Source organism: Tribolium castaneum, chromosome 5 (assembly GCF_031307605.1).
Source record: "Tribolium castaneum strain GA2 chromosome 5, icTriCast1.1, whole genome shotgun sequence".
Classification (NCBI taxonomy): Eukaryota; Metazoa; Arthropoda; class Insecta; order Coleoptera; family Tenebrionidae; genus Tribolium; species Tribolium castaneum.
In genome coordinates, this window is record NC_087398.1 from 9,087,298 (window position 1) to 9,104,700 (window position 17,403).

At 34.4% G+C, this 17,403-nt stretch overlaps 5 protein-coding genes across 47 annotated transcripts in view; 2 read left to right on the top strand and 3 right to left on the bottom strand.

The window, feature by feature from the left end:
• Positions 1 to 480: 480 nt before the first annotated feature.
• SLC5A11 (Sodium/solute co-transporter-like 5A11) lies at positions 481 to 8,013 on the bottom strand. Of its 7 annotated transcripts, XM_008195066.3 has the most exons (14): positions 5,278 to 5,369; positions 5,156 to 5,222; positions 4,094 to 4,372; positions 3,882 to 4,041; positions 2,425 to 2,490; positions 2,310 to 2,361; positions 2,190 to 2,257; positions 1,981 to 2,135; positions 1,791 to 1,931; positions 1,515 to 1,733; positions 1,284 to 1,467; positions 987 to 1,238; positions 656 to 940; positions 481 to 606 (listed from the first exon to the last, which is right to left on the bottom strand). In XM_008195066.3, exons 3-14 carry the CDS (start codon positions 4,291 to 4,293, stop codon positions 571 to 573), a joined length of 1,818 nt encoding a protein of 605 aa, XP_008193288.1. In that variant the 5' UTR covers positions 4,294 to 4,372; positions 5,156 to 5,222; positions 5,278 to 5,369; the 3' UTR covers positions 481 to 570. The 7 variants fall into 7 exon arrangements, with proteins under 7 accessions (XP_008193288.1, XP_015835461.1, XP_008193289.1 ...); XM_015979975.2 differs by lacking the exons at positions 5,156 to 5,222; positions 5,278 to 5,369 and adding an exon at positions 7,876 to 8,013; XM_008195067.3 differs by lacking the exons at positions 5,156 to 5,222; positions 5,278 to 5,369 and adding an exon at positions 5,816 to 5,996.
• Positions 7,846 to 11,601, top strand: LOC100141846 (E3 ubiquitin-protein ligase PPP1R11). 2 transcript variants are annotated; one of them, XM_001812034.4, is made up of 3 exons: positions 7,846 to 7,986; positions 11,174 to 11,288; positions 11,333 to 11,601. In XM_001812034.4, the coding sequence occupies exons 1-3, from the start codon at positions 7,900 to 7,902 to the stop codon at positions 11,530 to 11,532; spliced, it is 402 nt and encodes a 133-aa protein (XP_001812086.2). In that variant the 5' UTR covers positions 7,846 to 7,899; the 3' UTR covers positions 11,533 to 11,601. The 2 variants fall into 2 exon arrangements, with proteins under 2 accessions (XP_001812086.2, XP_008193286.1); XM_008195064.3 differs by lacking the exons at positions 11,174 to 11,288; positions 11,333 to 11,601 and adding exons at positions 9,428 to 9,542; positions 9,598 to 10,294.
• LOC660876 (uncharacterized protein) lies at positions 8,034 to 9,400 on the top strand. The gene has a single exon (XM_008195062.3). It carries the CDS (start codon positions 8,034 to 8,036, stop codon positions 9,312 to 9,314), a length of 1,281 nt encoding a protein of 426 aa, XP_008193284.1. The 3' UTR covers positions 9,315 to 9,400.
• On the bottom strand, positions 11,602 to 15,210 carry Fbw5 (F-box and WD repeat domain containing 5). The gene is made up of 7 exons (XM_001811987.4): positions 14,930 to 15,210; positions 14,726 to 14,880; positions 14,423 to 14,600; positions 13,981 to 14,370; positions 13,462 to 13,722; positions 12,082 to 12,526; positions 11,602 to 12,033 (listed from the first exon to the last, which is right to left on the bottom strand). The coding sequence occupies exons 1-7, from the start codon at positions 15,108 to 15,110 to the stop codon at positions 11,754 to 11,756; spliced, it is 1,890 nt and encodes a 629-aa protein (XP_001812039.1). The 5' UTR covers positions 15,111 to 15,210; the 3' UTR covers positions 11,602 to 11,753.
• Positions 15,211 to 15,747: 537 nt separating this feature from the next.
• Positions 15,748 to 17,403, bottom strand: part of LOC660769 (basement membrane-specific heparan sulfate proteoglycan core protein) — a 122,952-nt gene continuing 121,296 nt past the window's right edge. For 35 of the 36 annotated variants that reach the window (XR_010334234.1, XR_010334233.1, XR_010334239.1 and 32 more), the window contains 2 exons: positions 16,806 to 17,278; positions 15,748 to 16,727 (listed from right to left, as the gene is read on the bottom strand). Coding sequence is in view for 1 of the 36 variants with exons in the window: in XM_064356769.1 (XP_064212839.1) it covers positions 16,688 to 16,727 (40 nt within the window). In the remaining 35 variants the exon portion in view is untranslated. The remainder of the gene's footprint in view (positions 16,728 to 16,805; positions 17,279 to 17,403) is intronic. The other variant, XM_064356769.1, reaches the window with a different exon arrangement.

Genomic DNA, 17,403 nt, shown 5'->3' on the forward strand with positions numbered 1-17,403 from the left:
TTGCACTAATCTCCGCTCTCCACTTCATTAATTTTCAAAACGTAATCAACTAAATACACCCAAAAATTGGCAAGCCCACATTATTATAATTCTCATTTTGGAATTCATCAATGTTGTTTGAGTGCCGTGTAAGCAGCACGCAAAATTAATTGGAATATTTGTTCTAATATTAAGCACAAATAAAGAACCCCCTATCTGATAGCCGATCACAAGAAGATGAAAGGAAACTGCAAACCTTATTTGACTAGAGATTGTACAGTTTACATATCCGTCAAGCTTTGCAAATATAAACAGTGGCGCGAGGCCCTTGACCACCGTACAAATCATCCATCAGTCAAGGATAAACGGTTTACATTAATAACACGTTTCTAAACTACCCTCTAGTTAGTTTCTACTTTAAAGAGAATTAATAATGTCTGTTTGTTTTTGCCCACCTATCATTTGCAAAGCAGTCGTTGCCTCCAGACAGATACACCAAGCTTTACGTTTAAATTTTATTAATAAAACATCAATATTAATGAGTACAACATTTATACAAAAGTGAGATAAGTTATAACATGTTTTCAATTTTCATCTGTTGTCGGGACTTTCCGTATCTCGTCTCTCCTGTAAAAAAGTATTAAGTAACGAAAATAATACCGTATGAAAGTAATACATTTAAATTCATTGTTACTGAAGGCGATGCAATTGCCTCATTGCCAAACAGTCGCTGGTGTTTAATCTTCCTCACAGCAGATCCTGCGTAATTCTGCGCCTCCTCGGGCAGGACCCAGTGCATTACAGGCGATATCAGCTCCGGATCCAAAGTCTTCAGATCAGTTTTTCCCGTCAGAAAACTCGTTATAATACCCACAGCGATCACCGTGAAAACACCAATCGGTGTTATCCACAGGAAAGACAACCGGAACAGAGGAAAAACCTTGCTTTCATCCGGATATTCCTACAAGAACAATAAAGCAATGCACGATCAAGCACAATTTTCGTACTATTTCAGGCGGCTCGGTAACATTGAGACCATAAGTTGCAGCGCAGCCTTCTATAGACACAGGAAGTGGCCGAGGGACCACCATTTTAGCAGAAGCGACATACATTTGACCGTAAGAAACGATACAAGACATTAAAAATCCGCTAACTGAGCCCACCACTGCGCCCTTGACGTTAGCCCAAGGTACTAGCATTCCAAGCGTAAAAACACCAAACATTGTTCCTGCAACAATTGCAGATAGCGAAGTGGCAACCTAGAAAATTGCGTCAATTTTTGCAAGTCGATCCCCGAAACTTACTGCAAAGACGCTACCCATTTTTTCAACAACAAAAACAAGACATACAGAAGCAATTCCTAGAATTAATATTATACTTTTCGTAAATAGTTTGCCCTGTCTCTCCGTTATACTAAAATGACAAACTCCGCGGAAAAAGTCTTCCAACAAAACAACAGCTGATGAGTTTAGAACAACCGATAAAGAACTGAAAATATGTTTTTGAAGTTGTAGTATAATAATATTAAATTTTACCTTAATGCAGCTCCAAAAACACCAGCAATAAAAAGCCCAGGAACGCCTCTTAAATGTCCCGCAGTTTCAACAACAAACAGAGGAAGAAGCTGGTCACTGTTTGATATTCTGTTTGCTGCTAGAGGATCACAGTCATGATATGTGCCAAATAGAAGAAGACCAGCGAAACAACACATTGATATAAAAAATACAACTCCTACTGTAAAAATAGCTATGGCTCTAAAATTGACAAAAATTAAGATTAGCTATGAAATACAAAATTCAAGATATGTGTACATTCTAGCCTCTTTGTTATTTGGTAATGATAAGTATCTCTGCACCATTGTCTGATTGACCGCATTGAAAGAAGTCCAGTAAGTGAATCCTCCAATTAGAACGCTAAATACTGTATATCTTTCGTACATACTGGGATTAAAACTGAAAAAATTGTCACAATAGTTGGTTTTGGATATTAAACCCAACTCACTTCAGTGACTGGATCCTGTTACCAGCAGAGGATCGTTCGATAATAACACTCATTCCTCCGATGGCAACGACTCCCAAAATTACCACTACCATGTCGGAAATAAACATAACTACAGTTTGCCAAGTGTCGGTGTAAACCACAGCCCTCAAACCACCCTAATGATTAAAAAACTGCAATGAACTCCTTACATAAATATACCAACAACTTACCAAAATTGTGTAAAAAACGCAAACCGTGCAGACAATAGCACCGATCAAATGTAGATTTGCCCCAGAGACTGTGTTCATCAAATGTTATTTATGTTACATACTAGTGTTTAAAACATTTACCTTGATTAAATGCAAGGGACGGAACGTAGATCAACATTGGTAAAAACATGATCTGTAGAAAGCCTGGCATATTAAAATATTAATTTATTTACGGCCACCTAAACGTAAGACTTACTTCGTCTAAGAGGAATAAAAGGGACGCTATTGTTCGCAGGATCTTGCTGAATCTTAGCTCCAAATACTGAAACACAAAAATGTTGAAAAGTTTTTGATCTCTGTTTAAATAACCAATATGAAAAAATTTACATTCGATTTGTTTTAGAGTTTCCAAAAAAAAGTGCGAAAAAAATTGTTTTCGAAAATATTGATATTATTTTTAACAAGCGTAGTGTGTCTTCCGTAGACCAACGTAGGTCTAACTAGGCCTAGCCAATATACAACGATGTTACTCGTTTCTAGACGCTTGTGTTTTAAACTTGTATTTATACCTACTTAATAGTAACATTTTGATTTTTTTTTATTTTTTTGAGAAATAATGTAACTTTTAACTTGCCTAACACTAAAAAGTCCATAAGCCTGATGCTTTAAATTGCTATGCTTCGTATGCTCTGCTTAAAAAATACATACCATCGTCAGATAAACTCCGGATAAATTATTCGTGGTGTATGTAATTACCAACCATAGTTACAATTGTTACAAAACATTGTATGGTTTAAAATTCATTCCCAATAAAAAGTTATTTAACGATTGTAAACGTGGCCCTTAAGTGTATATAAATATAATTTAGTTTGTTCAAAAAATAGTTTTTCCAAATATATCTCTAGGTATGCGTCAGTGGCAGTCTCCGTGAAAGTCATGTAATCTTGTTACGGTATCAAAGGTGAAGGCCTAGTTAATTAGTAAATTAGAAAACTGACTTTTCGTTTTTCCGGTAGATGTTTTAAGAAAAAAAAAGAATAAACGGAATAAAGCACTTAAAAGATAACTCGAAAATTAATAGAAAAATCGGAAAATATTATTCTGCCAAAATAATCACAGTTCTAGCGAACTGGATAATTTATCAATTACTTTTTTAGCAAACTGAATAAAGTCTCTTGTTCTTTGAAATAATAAAAAATAAAAAAACATTCTCACACACTTACTCATGGTACAGAAACACCATAAAATTGTTAGAAATTACCTTTAATCGACTTCATTAACCTGGAAAAAAACTGTGGTTCCTACACAAATTTCTTCTTGTCATCATCCTAAATTGGTAAATCACCCAGAAAAATTCCAGTTTAGTTTTGATTACGCATTAGAGTATTAGAAAAATACGAGTAATATAAATTAGAGATTTGATGTACGAAGACTAAACATAAGTAGTAGGTATGTGAAAGTTCGAGTTAAGCAAGTTTCATTGTACATAATGCGTGTAGGCGATTGTTATTTGAGTAAACCTATAAGAGAGCATGCAAGGAATTCCTTTTACTCACAAACAATTGATGAAAATCATACACGTGTTCAAGGGATTATTTTTGTATACTTAATGTTTAACTATTTTTATAGGTAGTCACGAGTATGGCCAAATAATTTCATTTTCATAGACTCGTATACCTAGTACAACTCAACTAAATTTTCCATTTTAATTACCTCGTATGAGGAACAAACTTGCAGCTTGGTGAATACTGGTAGATAAACGGTAGCCACTGTGAGACCACTGAGGGACATTGCAAAAACAATTAACCAATACTGAGCTCCAAAATTGTACACTTCGGCGGGGGTTCCAAGCATTGTCACCCCTGATATGTAACTACAAAATTGAAATAGGATAATAAACCTCAATAAAAAGCATAACTACTTACCTTGCAATTAGCGACATGGCAACCGGAAAAGGTTTAAGATTTTTGTTTCCTGTTAGATAATCTTTAAAAGATTCCGGTTCCCGCTTTTTGTTGATTTTTCCTCTACAGCCAAAATAAATACCAGTTAGGGCCGACAAAAATAACATGGCCCCAAAAATAATATAATCGACAATATCGAAATAATAAACGGATTGCTTCATTTTGAACGAATTGATTTGTTACGATGTCTTCAAACAACTGGTCGATTAAGTGGCTCGGAATTTGTTCGGTTGTTAATACCTAAAAATTAATTTATACTTAATCACGTCATCGCGAATGGTTTTATTGCAACTAACAGTCCATGTAACGTTTTATAAATAAATAGACAACGTGGTCGCTCCCAACACGAGAAATAATTGGCAACAAAACCTTAGTATAACATAATTAACTGATAACAAATAATCTTCGAATAAACGCTTCATTATGATTTTTAATTACACCATAAACAGTAAAGGATACCTGTTCTTGCGAGTTTGAAAATTTGCTAACTGAACGAGATCCAAAGTCCACAACACTGACCCTGGTGTAACAAACAATACTGGTATTTTAATTATGGTATTTCTTACCTACACCTGTATTGTATTAAATAAACAGACTATAATCGCCTTCATTTATAAGCTTAAAGGGTGCGTAAATATCAGGACAATAAAAGTTCTTTTTACTACATTAGTTAACTAAGAAAAAATTAGATCAAATAGTCTGGTAACAAGAGTAATCAACGTATGTATAATTAGACTAAGTAATTACATGCCAAACAAGTATTAGCAAAAGCGTATAATAAGTTTTCCATGCGAGAGGTAGATAATCGCCATAAATGACTTAAAAATTAAGTCTTTAATCTAAAATAAACGCTTTATTTAAATTTCATACAATACAGAATAAAACAGTATTAGTTGCTGTAGGATTATGTAAGAATTGACGAATACACAATTCTTGAAATATGAGTAGTTAAGAAATATCATTTACGCTAACACATTTTTTTAATTATTAATTTCAGTAATTTTGTTTATGTAATATTCTTACTCAAAGTAGTCCAAGAGGAAATTCGTTTTCGTTCGCTGCCAGTACGTTAACACATTTTGAACAGTTCCTAAAATATTGGTATTTAATAATTTCTTTAGTATTAGCGAATGCCAATGACTGACTGGAGGAAAACACTTTAATAAACTCTTCGTCCATGACAATGGCAACTTTATAAAATCCAATAATTAAACACTTGCTTCAACCTCCTAATAAAATAGTATTAACACGTGTTGTAAGCATGATAGGAAACAAACACTAAGACTTCATAAAAAAACTCGTAGGTAAATATCACACTGACATTTGAATTTTTTCTGGCAACTGATGATGAAGAGGTCGGAATTTTTTATAGCAAAATCAGATTCTAATTAAGTAGATAAAAATATTTTAGATGTCCCCTACCTTTAACTATCGATTATTTATTATCCATTCACTGTCCTACTGAATGAAAATAAATTATGAGTTTGCGTCATGAATTTTATCTTTTGAACGTGAGTACTTCAGAGAAAATCGATTTTTGAACTGCATGAAAATGCACAAATGCTACAAATAAGTAAAGGAAGAATAAAGCTTTTACATAACACAACCGAACCGCCTACTATTAATAATTATGAATTACTTACCACAAAGAAAATTGAAAAAAAAATTGTAGCTTGTACATACCAGAGGATGATGATGCGCTGACTCAAAATGGTAAAAACATTTGAAAAACTAATCAAAAAACTGAATTTTATTACAACCATCACTTAAAAATTGTCATTAGTCATTACAAGATCAAGTGCAGTTAACTAAACTGCAAGAAATACACTTTTAAGTCTTCTAGACTAGTCAGAGCTTTTTTCCCTGACGTTCTGATTTCATGAAGAAAATATGTTTCCCAACAATTTCGGTAACAATTTTATAATTGACGCATAAAACAACGATCTAATACCTCATAACTTTTTTATCTTCTTTATTTGCCATTGTTAAAACTACGCTTTTTATATATTTGTTGTATAATATATTATTTGTAATATTAATTATGATTTTATGATTCAGTAACATTATGTTGTTTACATTTTTAATCTAAAAAATAGGTAACAAAAATGTGTTAGCGATTACAAAATACTCCTAAAACAAATTAGCGGTTAAGCAGTTAACTGCCTTACTTATAACATAATATAGGAAGACAATAAGGATTTTTTAATTTATATAAAGTGAGAATTTTAAATAAAATACCAATAATGGGAGATCTGATATTCAAAAATGCGGCGTATTGCAAATAAATAGCTCCAAGCATGAAGCAACAGAAGCAACAAACCGTTAAAGAAAATGGGCAATAAATACATACATATGTTGTAATTCCTTCCAACAACTCAGACGATAAACCCACAACTTTTCGTTTCTGTTCATTAAATGTCACACATGTCACATGTAACGACATGATGACAAGGTTCAAAAAACTCAAAATACGTGCATAATTATTTTGTATTTTGTAATATGGTTTCAAAATTCAGATGACTCTTCGATATCATAGTCAAAATCGTTTTATAGGATAACTTAAGTTCCGTAACTCCACGCATGTTTCTAATAACAGTCAAAACCCAAAAACTCAACACTTTGTGTTAATTTCGACTGGAATTCTTGTAATTATTTTTTTTTATAAGTACCCAGTTCATTTTGTTCAGAATTTGTCCAAAATAAAAACAAGACGTATTTTCAAAGATATAATTTTTTTTTTATTATAATTAATTACTTAACATGTTAAGTAGAGATAGTACGTCTATTACCGCATTATTACCGAGTCTTCTATTTCTGTCACAGCAACTTTTACAAGAATTTAGAAATGTTGGCAAAAATAGGTATGAAGGTATGTATGTACTAAATGTAGCTACTTAAAGTTGTTTACGTAAAGTTTTTAAAAGAAATTACATAATATCCAATACATATTTTATACCGAGTATTCAATAAATGATGTAGGTCGGCACTATTTACCGAAATTAAATGCGCGATGAGTTTTACCTCTGTTAATAAATTTTAAGTATGTTTTGATACCGTTATTCTTAAACAGTACGCGATCATAATTCCTTTTTTCATTAATTTCCTCACATGATTCTTAAACCGCCTTCCTACACTAGTTTTTCAGTGTTTCCTCATTGTTTTTCTTCGTACTGGCTTTATTAATTTTGAAATCTTGCAGTTTATTATTTTATTTTTATGCAATAGATAATAACACCTAATCGCCATTTAATCTTTTTTAATATTTTGTCCGATTTTAGTCTAATCTTGAGCAATTTCTTAACAACGACAATACCTCTGCAATCAACACTACACAAGTGCACATTTTGTAGACTATTTCCGTGACTTTAGAGGCGATTTTAACAATAACTCTTAGTTAAAAAGCTTAACGTAGCTTAGTTAAAAAGACTTAAACACCAGTTAAAATTTTACATATAAAATCCGCAATCGTTAAAAAATACCGAAAAAGTCGTATAAAAATCAGAAATCTCTGCTTCTAATAAAATTGTTAAACTTCGCGCTTTATGATATCGGTATTACAGAGATCTTTCAGTTACCAACATTTCCATATTGGAAAGGAAATGTCAGATAATGTCAGTTGCCAAACGTTCAAACTTGTCAAACTTTATTCCGGCGTATTTATCTTATCAGAGTCAGTTGCGCGAAAATCATAGGCAATAATAGGATGATTACAGTGTCTGGTCATAAAAATGTTGTAAACATACTTGCGTTCGACTAGTTCCGCAAAAATGACGGACCCATCTCCTTCTCAAACGATGCAAGAACCGACTACTTCCACTGTGACAGTCGTCGAAACTGTCGAGCCCGATGAACAGGTAAACATTACGTAATTGATAAGAATTTTGAGTAGTTGTAGTCGAAAATGTTGGCCACTGTGTACAAATCCATCCCTCATGTTAAATTCGCCCGTTTAAAAATAGCAAACAGCGCGTTTAGATCAATACACTCGCGTAATTTCCCGCTGGAAGGCGTGCGAGTTCTAGATTTAACCCGAATAGTGGCAGGGCCGTACTGCACCATGATTTTGGCCGACCTGGGGGCCGAAGTCCTCAAAATCGAGCGGCCCGGGGGCGGCGACGAGGCCCGCAAATGGGGCCCGCCGTTCATCAACAACACGGCGGAAACGGCGTACTTCGTCTGCCTCAACCGCAACAAAAAAAGTGTCTGTGTTGATCTCAAAAAAGGCCGCGATATTCTGTACAAACTGGCCGAAAAGTCGGACGTGTTGGTGGAAAATTACGTGCCGGGAAAACTAGACGAGATGCAGCTGGGTTACGAGCACCTCAAGGCAGTTGCCCCCCATTTAATCTACTGTTCCATCACTGGGTTTGGCCCCGATGGCCCGTACAGGACCAAGCCTGGGTACGACGTCATTGCGGCCTCGATGGGGGGCTTCCTGCACATCACGGGGCCCCAAGGGGGCGAGCCCTGCAAGGCCGGCGTCGCCATGACCGACCTATCGACCGGCTTGTACGCGCATGGGGCTATCATGGCCGCGCTCTTTCAGCGCACAAGGACCGGAAAGGGGCAAAAAATCGACTGCAATCTCCTCTCAACCCAAGTGGCCTCACTCATCAACATTGGCTCAAATTACCTAAACACGGGGAAAGAGGCAAGTCGCTGGGGCACCGCCCACGAGAGCATAGTCCCATACGAAGCGTTCCCGACCAAGGACGGGTACTACACCATAGGCACTGGGTCCGACTTGCAATTCCAAGACCTTTGCAGGAAACTAAAACGGCCAGATTTGGCCGAAAACGACAAATTTAAAACCAACCAGCTGCGAGTTAAGCACAGGACTGAATTGATCGGTCTGTTACGGTCTATAATGGCCACTAAAACCAAAAAAGAGTGGAGTGAAATTTTTGCCGGCGGGTCTTTTCCGTCAGGGCCTGTGAATTCCTTAAAAGAAACTTTCGATGACCCGCATATCAAGGAAATCGGATTGGTGCAAAATTTGGAGCATCCTGTGGCTGGCAACATAAAAGTTGTTGGACCTCCGGTCAAGTATAGCGATGGGGGAAACAGTGTGAGATCTCCGCCACCGACTTTAGGCCAACACACTCAAGAAGTCCTGGAGACTATTTTAAACTATTCAACCGAACAAATTAATGATCTGAAAAAGCAAAGTGTCATTCAGTGAACTATACTATTTCTTGCCTTTTGTTATTTTATTGGTATTGGTTTATTTTTGTATTTACTTTTATAATAAACTATTTCGCACTTGTATGTTATTATTTTGCGACTTATTTACAGGACCATGAATTGCCAACTCTTAAGTTAAAGTTGACAAAGCCCAAAAACGATAAAAAAGTTAAGTGGACGAATGAGACCGTGGATAATGAAAACTTGAATAAAAAGAAATCAAAATGTAAGTAGCCGTTTGTGAATTACGTATGCGAAATTAAGATTTTTTCGTTGACTAGGTTGCTGTATTTACGAGAAACCTAGGAATTTCGATGAGAGCAGTTCTGAGGAAGATTCAGATGATGAGTGTGAGCACTGTAAGGGTCATGTGGAGAAGAAGAAGAAAAAGAAACAATCGGGGGAAGAACATCCTATTAATTGTGAACACTAAGACTGCATTTGTGGGTTATTAATGTATTCCAATATCAAATTAAAATGGGATGAAAGTCTCTCAAACGGTGGGGGATTGGTAGTGTTTATAGACAAATGTGATAAAAGCAATGTATTATCGATATCATAGAGAAAAAATATTGTGATCATGTTTTTGTCTTTACTAATTCATTTTTACCAAAATCATAACTTCAATGTTACTGTTTACTTATCAAGTGGCTTGCCATCGTCCTGTTAATAAACTCAACTCAGTGTTTTTGTATTTGTATTTCCAATGCAAAGGCTTCTAATCACTTCACTATTGTGTGTTCAAATAGACCTGCGTTTATTTATTTTTTATGTTAATTCTTTACACATACTTATTTTGTAGCTGCAATTTAACATTTCCATTTTTATAAATACTTGAGTTTCCATTGAAGCAATATTTTGTGGCTAATATGTGACGTGTTAACAGTACAAACCCGTAAATAATAAGAAGGTTAAACTAATTCACATGATTTGTTACACGCCATTTTTAAATTGTAATAAATCATTTTTGTTTTTGTATTTTATTTTTCAATCCGTTCAAGTTTATTCTCATCGCTAAAACTGTATTGTTTTTTTTTTATAATTAAGTGCAATTGTAATTAAATGGTTAATCTTTTTTTTAACTTCCGATGTGCGTTTGCGGGCAGCTGCGGTTTTTTCAGATGGACAAATTTTTCCGTTAGATTTTGCAAAAAGGACAAAAATTATAAACTTTGGTCGCAAATTTTATTTTGTGCTATTTTAGACCATTCACCAAGTTTTTGTACGAAGAACTAAATTAGGTATTCACGCTTTTTAACATGTATTTTTAAAGCAGACGCGCAATTATGTTGCTAAATTTTATCCAAAATAACTACAAATTAGGTTGAAAATGCAGACTTGTGAGGTAAAGGTATGTATTTCTGTTGTTTTTTTTTTCGAAACCTGATAATAAATCGCTAATTAAATGACGTTATTTTCCTATTTTTTTATTATTTATTTATGGTGTTACGCTACGGCATGTCTCACTAAAGCGTAACACGCTTTATAAGGCATATCATATGGAGTCTTAAAAACAAGAATTTCAGGAAAGCATTACCAGAAACTTTCCTGAGTAAAAATATTTCTCCTTAATAAAAAAAATTAATAATTGTAATTGAACAGATAATTGATTATAGTTTTTCATTTACTTGAATTATTTATTTATTTATTTAATTGTTAATCGACTAAACATGCTATTCGGTGGCCATCATACGTCATATCATAGAGTACTGTAGCAACGTTTTCTTTGTACACAATAAAATTTTACAACAGACAATGGTGTTTTTCCTGAGCGATTGGGGTAATCATGATAAAAATTTAATGGTGTACAAAGAAAACGTTGCAAGAGTAAATAGTGATAATTTCAAGCTCTTGCAGGATCATGAAGTGCCTACACTTAAGCTGAGGCTAACTAAACCCAAGAGTGACAGAAAAGTGGAGTGGACAACTGAAACAGTAGACAACGAACATATGAATAAAAAGAAATCAAAATGTAGGTGTTTGTTCGTGTTATCGTGTAAAGTTTCAGTTTTGTAGGTTGTTGTATATATAAAAAACCGCGAAATTTTGATGAAAGCAGTTCGGAGGAAGGATCTGATGACGAGTGTGAGCACTGTAAAGGTCATGTGGAAAAAAAGAAGAAGAGGCATCAAACTCAAGATGATAGTAACACAGATGGTAATAAGGGCTCTGATGAAAGTATATTAAATAATAACAACGAATCTCACGAGGTGTGAAAACATTAAAGTATTACAATATTTATGACCAATATTTAGGACTTTATGAAAAATAAATAAGGCAATATATATTTTTTTATTTTCATATATTCAAGATTATGTTAGTCATAAAAACATTCCTTCATATTTGGACGGATAAACTAATAAGTTAAAAGTACAATCAAACGACTCGAAAAACTGGATTATGTTCACACGAAGACACAATTATTGCCACCACAACCTCATATCCTCCTTATGCCGGCGTTGCATCTTAACTTATCTTTCGTTCGACTTCGTCTAAACTCCACACCTTTTGGAAACTGCGTTTCGCTCAATTTCAGTTCTCTCACTTTGGCCCTTGACCTCCACACCTTAATGATGTGATCATCTGACGTAGTAACCAACATTTCCGGGTCTTTGGGATTAAATGCTACGGAATTAACCACATCCGAATGCGGGAACTTAACTAAACACATGCCGTAGTGTCGATCCCACAAGTACCCATGCTTATCTTCAGCGCCACTGAAAACACTTGCATGCAAACCTGAAAATGTTCATAAGCCCTCTCACCTCGCCACATACTGGTTGCAAACGTCCAAAAATATAAAAAAGCACTCGCTGTTGGAAGTGTACGCCTTGTGCGCTCGTAGCATAGTACCGACTTGTTTCAAAGTCACTAAGTCAATAACGTGGATGTCGATTTCTTGTGCAATCGGGGGCGGATCCAAGGGATTCGATATTTTGTACCCTTCAGGCCAGGATCTGCTGTTGACGTAGAGGTATCTGTGGTCAGGACTGAGGCCCATTCCGACGATATGGCCATGTAAATCAATCACATGGTCGACTTTGTCAAATTTATCGGCCACTGAGTCGAAATCTAGCCAGTTTGGCTCGGGGGGCGGCGAACCGGATTTTAAAAGCTCGCGTTTGCGTTCACGCAGAATTATGCGTTCTTTCAACGAGGGGCCCGGGTCCAAGCGTTTAGGGAAAGCGAACGGTTTTATCCGTTTAAAGCCTGAAAATAGGTTGGTTTTCGTTCAAGGAAATTTCCTGATACGGGATAATACTAATCATTTTTTAAAATTTAAAACGATAAATATAACAAACACAGGTAAATCTAAATTAATGATTTAAAAAAGATGATTTTGGATCACAATCGCATTTTTGTTCCTTCGCGTTTTAAATACATATTAGACAAGTTTATAATTTTTCGCCGATTGTTAACAAAATAATTTCTTCTTTTTTAAGGTTTTGATTGATTACGTGGTACTTATCTAATTATATTCTATCTATTTATTCCCCATTCTGTCACTTTCTCACAAAATTTGTCACTAAAGTACTGTTGTAACTACGGACGACTATAAATTCTGTACAGCTTTCTTCCTAGCATTTTTCTTGCATCTGTAACCGTATTCGCAGCGTTTTAAAAAATATGGGATAGAGTACAGATTGGTAAAAGTTTTAATTTTTTTTAAACATAGTTTACGACAAATGTTTGCATTATGTTTACGTCTTACTGTTGAGAATTTAATGCTCTATCTGCCTGATTTTTTTTTGTTTGCTAGGTAGGTGTTAACCATTTTTACAAAGTCATTGCTCTGAAAACTTAGACAGTGATAGAACAACTGGGCCCTCTGCCGACATTAGTGGAACTATCGAGGACGGGAACGTTTTATTTGTACGTCGTTTCGTATCCTAATCTTTAAATAGCCGTAGTTGTAACACAAAACGAAGTAAAGAAAAGGATAGACAAAAATAAGCTCATTAATTGATAAGATGTTTTAAAATGAAAGTGTTGTGTTGTTTCGGCGATTTCGTACGTCTTTTTAATTTTTTAGTTGAATTATTATTCTCGTTATGCTTTACGAATAGTTTGAAAACTGAAAAGCAAACAACTTTACTTTGTCGTAATTGTTTTTTGTTTTAATGTCTTTTTATTTTATTACGTACCTATCTGATGAGGTGTGTATGTTTTAAAGCCCGTTGTAAAAATTAAATATTTATCGTTTTGAGTGAGTTGATCTGAGTCTTCTTCAGAACCTTCATCATCACAATCATCCTTGCCAGTGTCATCATCTTCCGTTTCTTCCTCAGACTCATCTATTAGCATATTCTCAGATTCAACTTTGCGATAATCTGAATTATACCAAATCGGATTTCCTAAGTCTGAGCCACTTGCAGTTTTTTTGGCATCAAAAGAAATAGCACTGCCTAAAATATTCAAATTTACTTAAACTTGCAACAATTACGGAGGACTAAAAAGTTAGGAGGCGACTCATTTCTGTTAGTTCTACATTGCATTGTTTTTTGCAATTGTATTTGCCCATCAAGTTTTAAAAAATATAGATCGGGGTTTCTCAGCTTGTTAAGAATTTAATTTTCTTTTTTTTTTCTTTTCAAACAAAGGGTTATTTTGAGTCTTTTTCCCTCCTTGTTGTTAGTCCTACGTTTCGCGTTTTAAATTATTACCAGAAGAACTGTGTGTGCAGGGAACCGCATTTATGTCTCTATGGCTTACAGGGTTCCCGTGCTCAAATGTGCTGTTTTTATTTTCAGACGGTCCGACCTCAACTTCGGTTTCTTTGGTCTCTGTCGCAAGTTCAGAATTTGGAAGACAGTTGGCGATCATTATCGCTCTAATTGAACTTGCATTTCTGTTATAAAACCGAAACATGTTATGAGTTATCGGGACATGCTCTGATTCAGCCTCTTGTGATGCTTTATTTAACCATAACGAGGACGTACTAACTAAATGTGCTAACCAATGTAAGTCACCTGAGAGTAAGTGTTGGTCACTGTACCAAGTGCCATAAATATCATATGGCTTATTGACGACTCGACATTGCAACTCAAACCCAGCTAAAAACAACGTAATTGGCACACTTGAGTCTGTTGCAACGTAATTTATTACCGAGTAAATTAAATACTGCAATTTCGCCTGAAGTACTATGTGGTGTACCAAAATGAACTCCTGATACAAGAAGCAGAGTGTCAGATTCATTAAACTGTGAATATTGTGTGTATTTCCAGGAAAAACTGTTCATATCTCGTGAATATTTTATTTCAACTGGATATGTGGAGTTCCATAGCTTCAATAAGAAAAGTTAAGAGTGGACGACATGGTCAAAGTGGCCTGTGGCCAATTTTCAGTCACAGGCGCCTTTGATCGTGAATTTAATAGAAAGCGCTGTATAGCTCTAAATGAGATTTTTACCAGGACATAGCCATCCTTTGAGCATGTGGCAAAGTATTTGCCGTTGTGTGAAAAACTGACATGAAGGACTTGATGTCGATGATCGTGTAATGTCTCTGTTTGGACCACTGGAACATTGTAAGATAGTCTTTTGAATTCCTCATACCAAGTTCTTTCTGCAAGCGATTAAATTATTGATAAGCCGTATTATGTTTCTTGTTTTACCAGAAACTATCGGTACAGATTTATCGACAAGAAAGTTCTCAAAGAACAAGTCTTTCCAGAGAAAATCATCTCGACTAACCTCACACCAGTTATGACAAACTTCACTTACACGCACTAATTCTTTATAATTCAAGTACTGGAAGATTTTGTATAAAGCAGGATAGGGTAAAAAAGCCCACATAATCCTCCTCTTTGTTTTATTATTTGTTTTTTGTGATTGTGTTATTTATTTACTGTCGACATTGACAGAGGCTAACGTCAAAAACAGCTGATTTGTGTCTGAGGTTCCAAATAAATAATAAACGATTAAACAGTATTTTTTATAAATACTAAATCATTTATACAGTAACATGCTTTTTTGGGAGAGCTCCATTTTGTCCGAAGTTTTTTTATCCAAAGCAAAATAAGCATCCGCATTTTTATCCACCGAAAAAAAGTCCATAGAATCACTCTATGTAGATAGGATTCCGCCCTTACCGACATCAGTTCTAAACTACAGCGCCACATAACAAATTGTGATGGAACTGAATCTATTAGCGGGTTATTCAAGTACGCCTTTAAAGCATCCTTTGTACTATGAAATTTGTACGTTTTGTTATTTTGAAATGGGATATATATCTCAGTTCTTAGTAGAATTTTGCAACAGCGCATTTGTATTTTTCGGAGTGAATATTGGTTTTTATTATTACTTCTTAATACGTACCTATTATAATCACTGATTAGTGATTATTGAGCGGCAGAACCAGTGGCAGTGAGAAGTGAGACTTCCCCTTGAATTACAGATACAGCACTTTTGCGAAGGAGATAATAAAAATGCGTCAGTTTTACATACATTTATTCAATAATTATTGTCTTCAGTTATTGAAAATGCACTTATAACAAATAGTTAATTACAAACAATACGTGTTATTAGAAGGCATTTATTTATTCAACGAGATTCAACACGCTCAAGATGGGAGAGCTTTAAATGCCATCCAATAAACGAATTTCACGGTTATTTCTTAGAATTTAGGCAATTTATACAATTGATTTATTATATATATAATTTCTCCACATAATTAGTGTTTTTCTTTTTAGTCTATAGAGAAAGAAAAAATTTAAAGCACTTATAAAACATGTTTAGCCTATATAACTATATATAATTATATTTTATTGTTAATCACCATTGCTGATACGTTTTTGTTTCGTTTTGTAAAATCACATTGTATACATTTTCATTTGAAAAAGTAAAACTGACTGGTACAATTAATCAAAACATGAAAATGTAAGCAACATATGGACAAAGAAAGCACAGAAGAGTATAACTTGTATCAACAAAGCCTTTATTCATAATAATTTGTTAATAGCACCATTAAAAATTAAAAGACTACACTAAAAGTCGAAAGATGATTTTTTCATAAATTACATATTGGACCTTATTTTTATGTACCCTTTTAAGTATACATTGCTCTTCAACAGTTATTTTCTTACTAAACTATCCCTAAAATGGCACAATTTTTTAAAGATAAAATCATATAAAAAAGATTATAGTATATGTATAAAAAAAGAATCGACCAGAAAAATGGCAGTTAAAAGAATAGAAAGTTATTCCATTGGGGGAATAAAATAAGGTTGGCAAAATGCTAATTTACTGTGCTTTTAACCAATTAACATTTTGCTGTTTGTAATGATCTTGAATAAAATAAAATGAACACAAATAAGTGAACACTTGTTGGACAACTAAATCGACTGCCCTTAACTTAAAACTAGTAGTCGTTCTCAATTCACGAGGTCATTTTCGTCATATAGGTCATCGAAGCTGAAACAGAAGTACAAATTAGTAACAGAAAATAAATGTATGCAGGATCTGACTTGTTTAAAATTGATATCTTCTTACCTAAATATGTACAATCCACTAGAGGTTGCAATAATTGGATAAAAAAGCGTCAGTCTATATCATGTAATTAACGGTAATAAAATATTTACCTTCAAATTGCTTATTTATGTACAATTTTTAACATTTCTACAATTCGACCTAGTCAACATAATCTTTTGGAATAGATATAATTGGACTTGTTTTGATATGTTATAATTTTAGAACAAACTTATGTTTCGTTATTAGTCTATTGTCTAGCACATGAAGTTATTGCGATTATTTACGTAATAAAATGCATCAGTTCATTTAGTCAAATGTCTGTCAGCAGTATTTGTATGCAGCAAAGGTATATGACGTGATAGAAATTAAGACAGGGACGTTGATGCGACATACTGGAGGGCTTTGGATGGATTATGTTAACAGGAGGGGGCTCAACAATTTCATCAAACTGATCCGAATCAGCAAAAATCAACGAGGACGGAATCCACCGTATTCTTCAATAAGCAGCGTGTAAAGTTTTCAATTAGTCAAAAAAATCACCGCATTTCCATGCATTTACGGACACATGCTGGTAATTTATTTATTTAAATTTATGTTTGAGTGTGTGTCCGATGGTGCA

What these genes read in the sequence shown, in the direction of transcription:
- SLC5A11 (XM_015979975.2), bottom strand. Translation starts at nt 4,293, where the DNA reads ATGAAGCAATCCGTTTATTATTTCGATATTGTCGATTATATTATTTTT. An exon ending in AAGTTTGTTCCTCATACGAG is followed by an intron (nt 2,491 to 3,881) that starts GTAATTAAAATG and finishes TTTGTGTTTCAG; the next exon opens with TATTTGGAGCTAAGATTCAG. An exon ending in AATAACAAAGAGGCTAGAAT is followed by an intron (nt 1,734 to 1,790) that starts GTACACATATCT and finishes TGTCAATTTTAG; the next exon opens with AGCCATAGCTATTTTTACAG.
- LOC100141846 (XM_001812034.4), top strand. Translation starts at nt 7,900, where the DNA reads ATGACGGACCCATCTCCTTCTCAAACGATGCAAGAACCGACTACTTCC. An exon ending in CTGTCGAGCCCGATGAACAG is followed by an intron (nt 7,987 to 11,173) that starts GTAAACATTACG and finishes AAGCTCTTGCAG; the next exon opens with GATCATGAAGTGCCTACACT. An exon ending in GAATAAAAAGAAATCAAAAT is followed by an intron (nt 11,289 to 11,332) that starts GTAGGTGTTTGT and finishes TCAGTTTTGTAG; the next exon opens with GTTGTTGTATATATAAAAAA.
- LOC660876 (XM_008195062.3), top strand. Translation starts at nt 8,034, where the DNA reads ATGTTGGCCACTGTGTACAAATCCATCCCTCATGTTAAATTCGCCCGT.
- Fbw5 (XM_001811987.4), bottom strand. Translation starts at nt 15,110, where the DNA reads ATGTGGGCTTTTTTACCCTATCCTGCTTTATACAAAATCTTCCAGTAC. An exon ending in TGCAGTATTTAATTTACTCG is followed by an intron (nt 14,371 to 14,422) that starts GTAATAAATTAC and finishes CGTTGTTTTTAG; the next exon opens with CTGGGTTTGAGTTGCAATGT. An exon ending in ATACACACCTCATCAGATAG is followed by an intron (nt 12,527 to 13,461) that starts GTACGTAATAAA and finishes ACCTATTTTCAG; the next exon opens with GCTTTAAACGGATAAAACCG.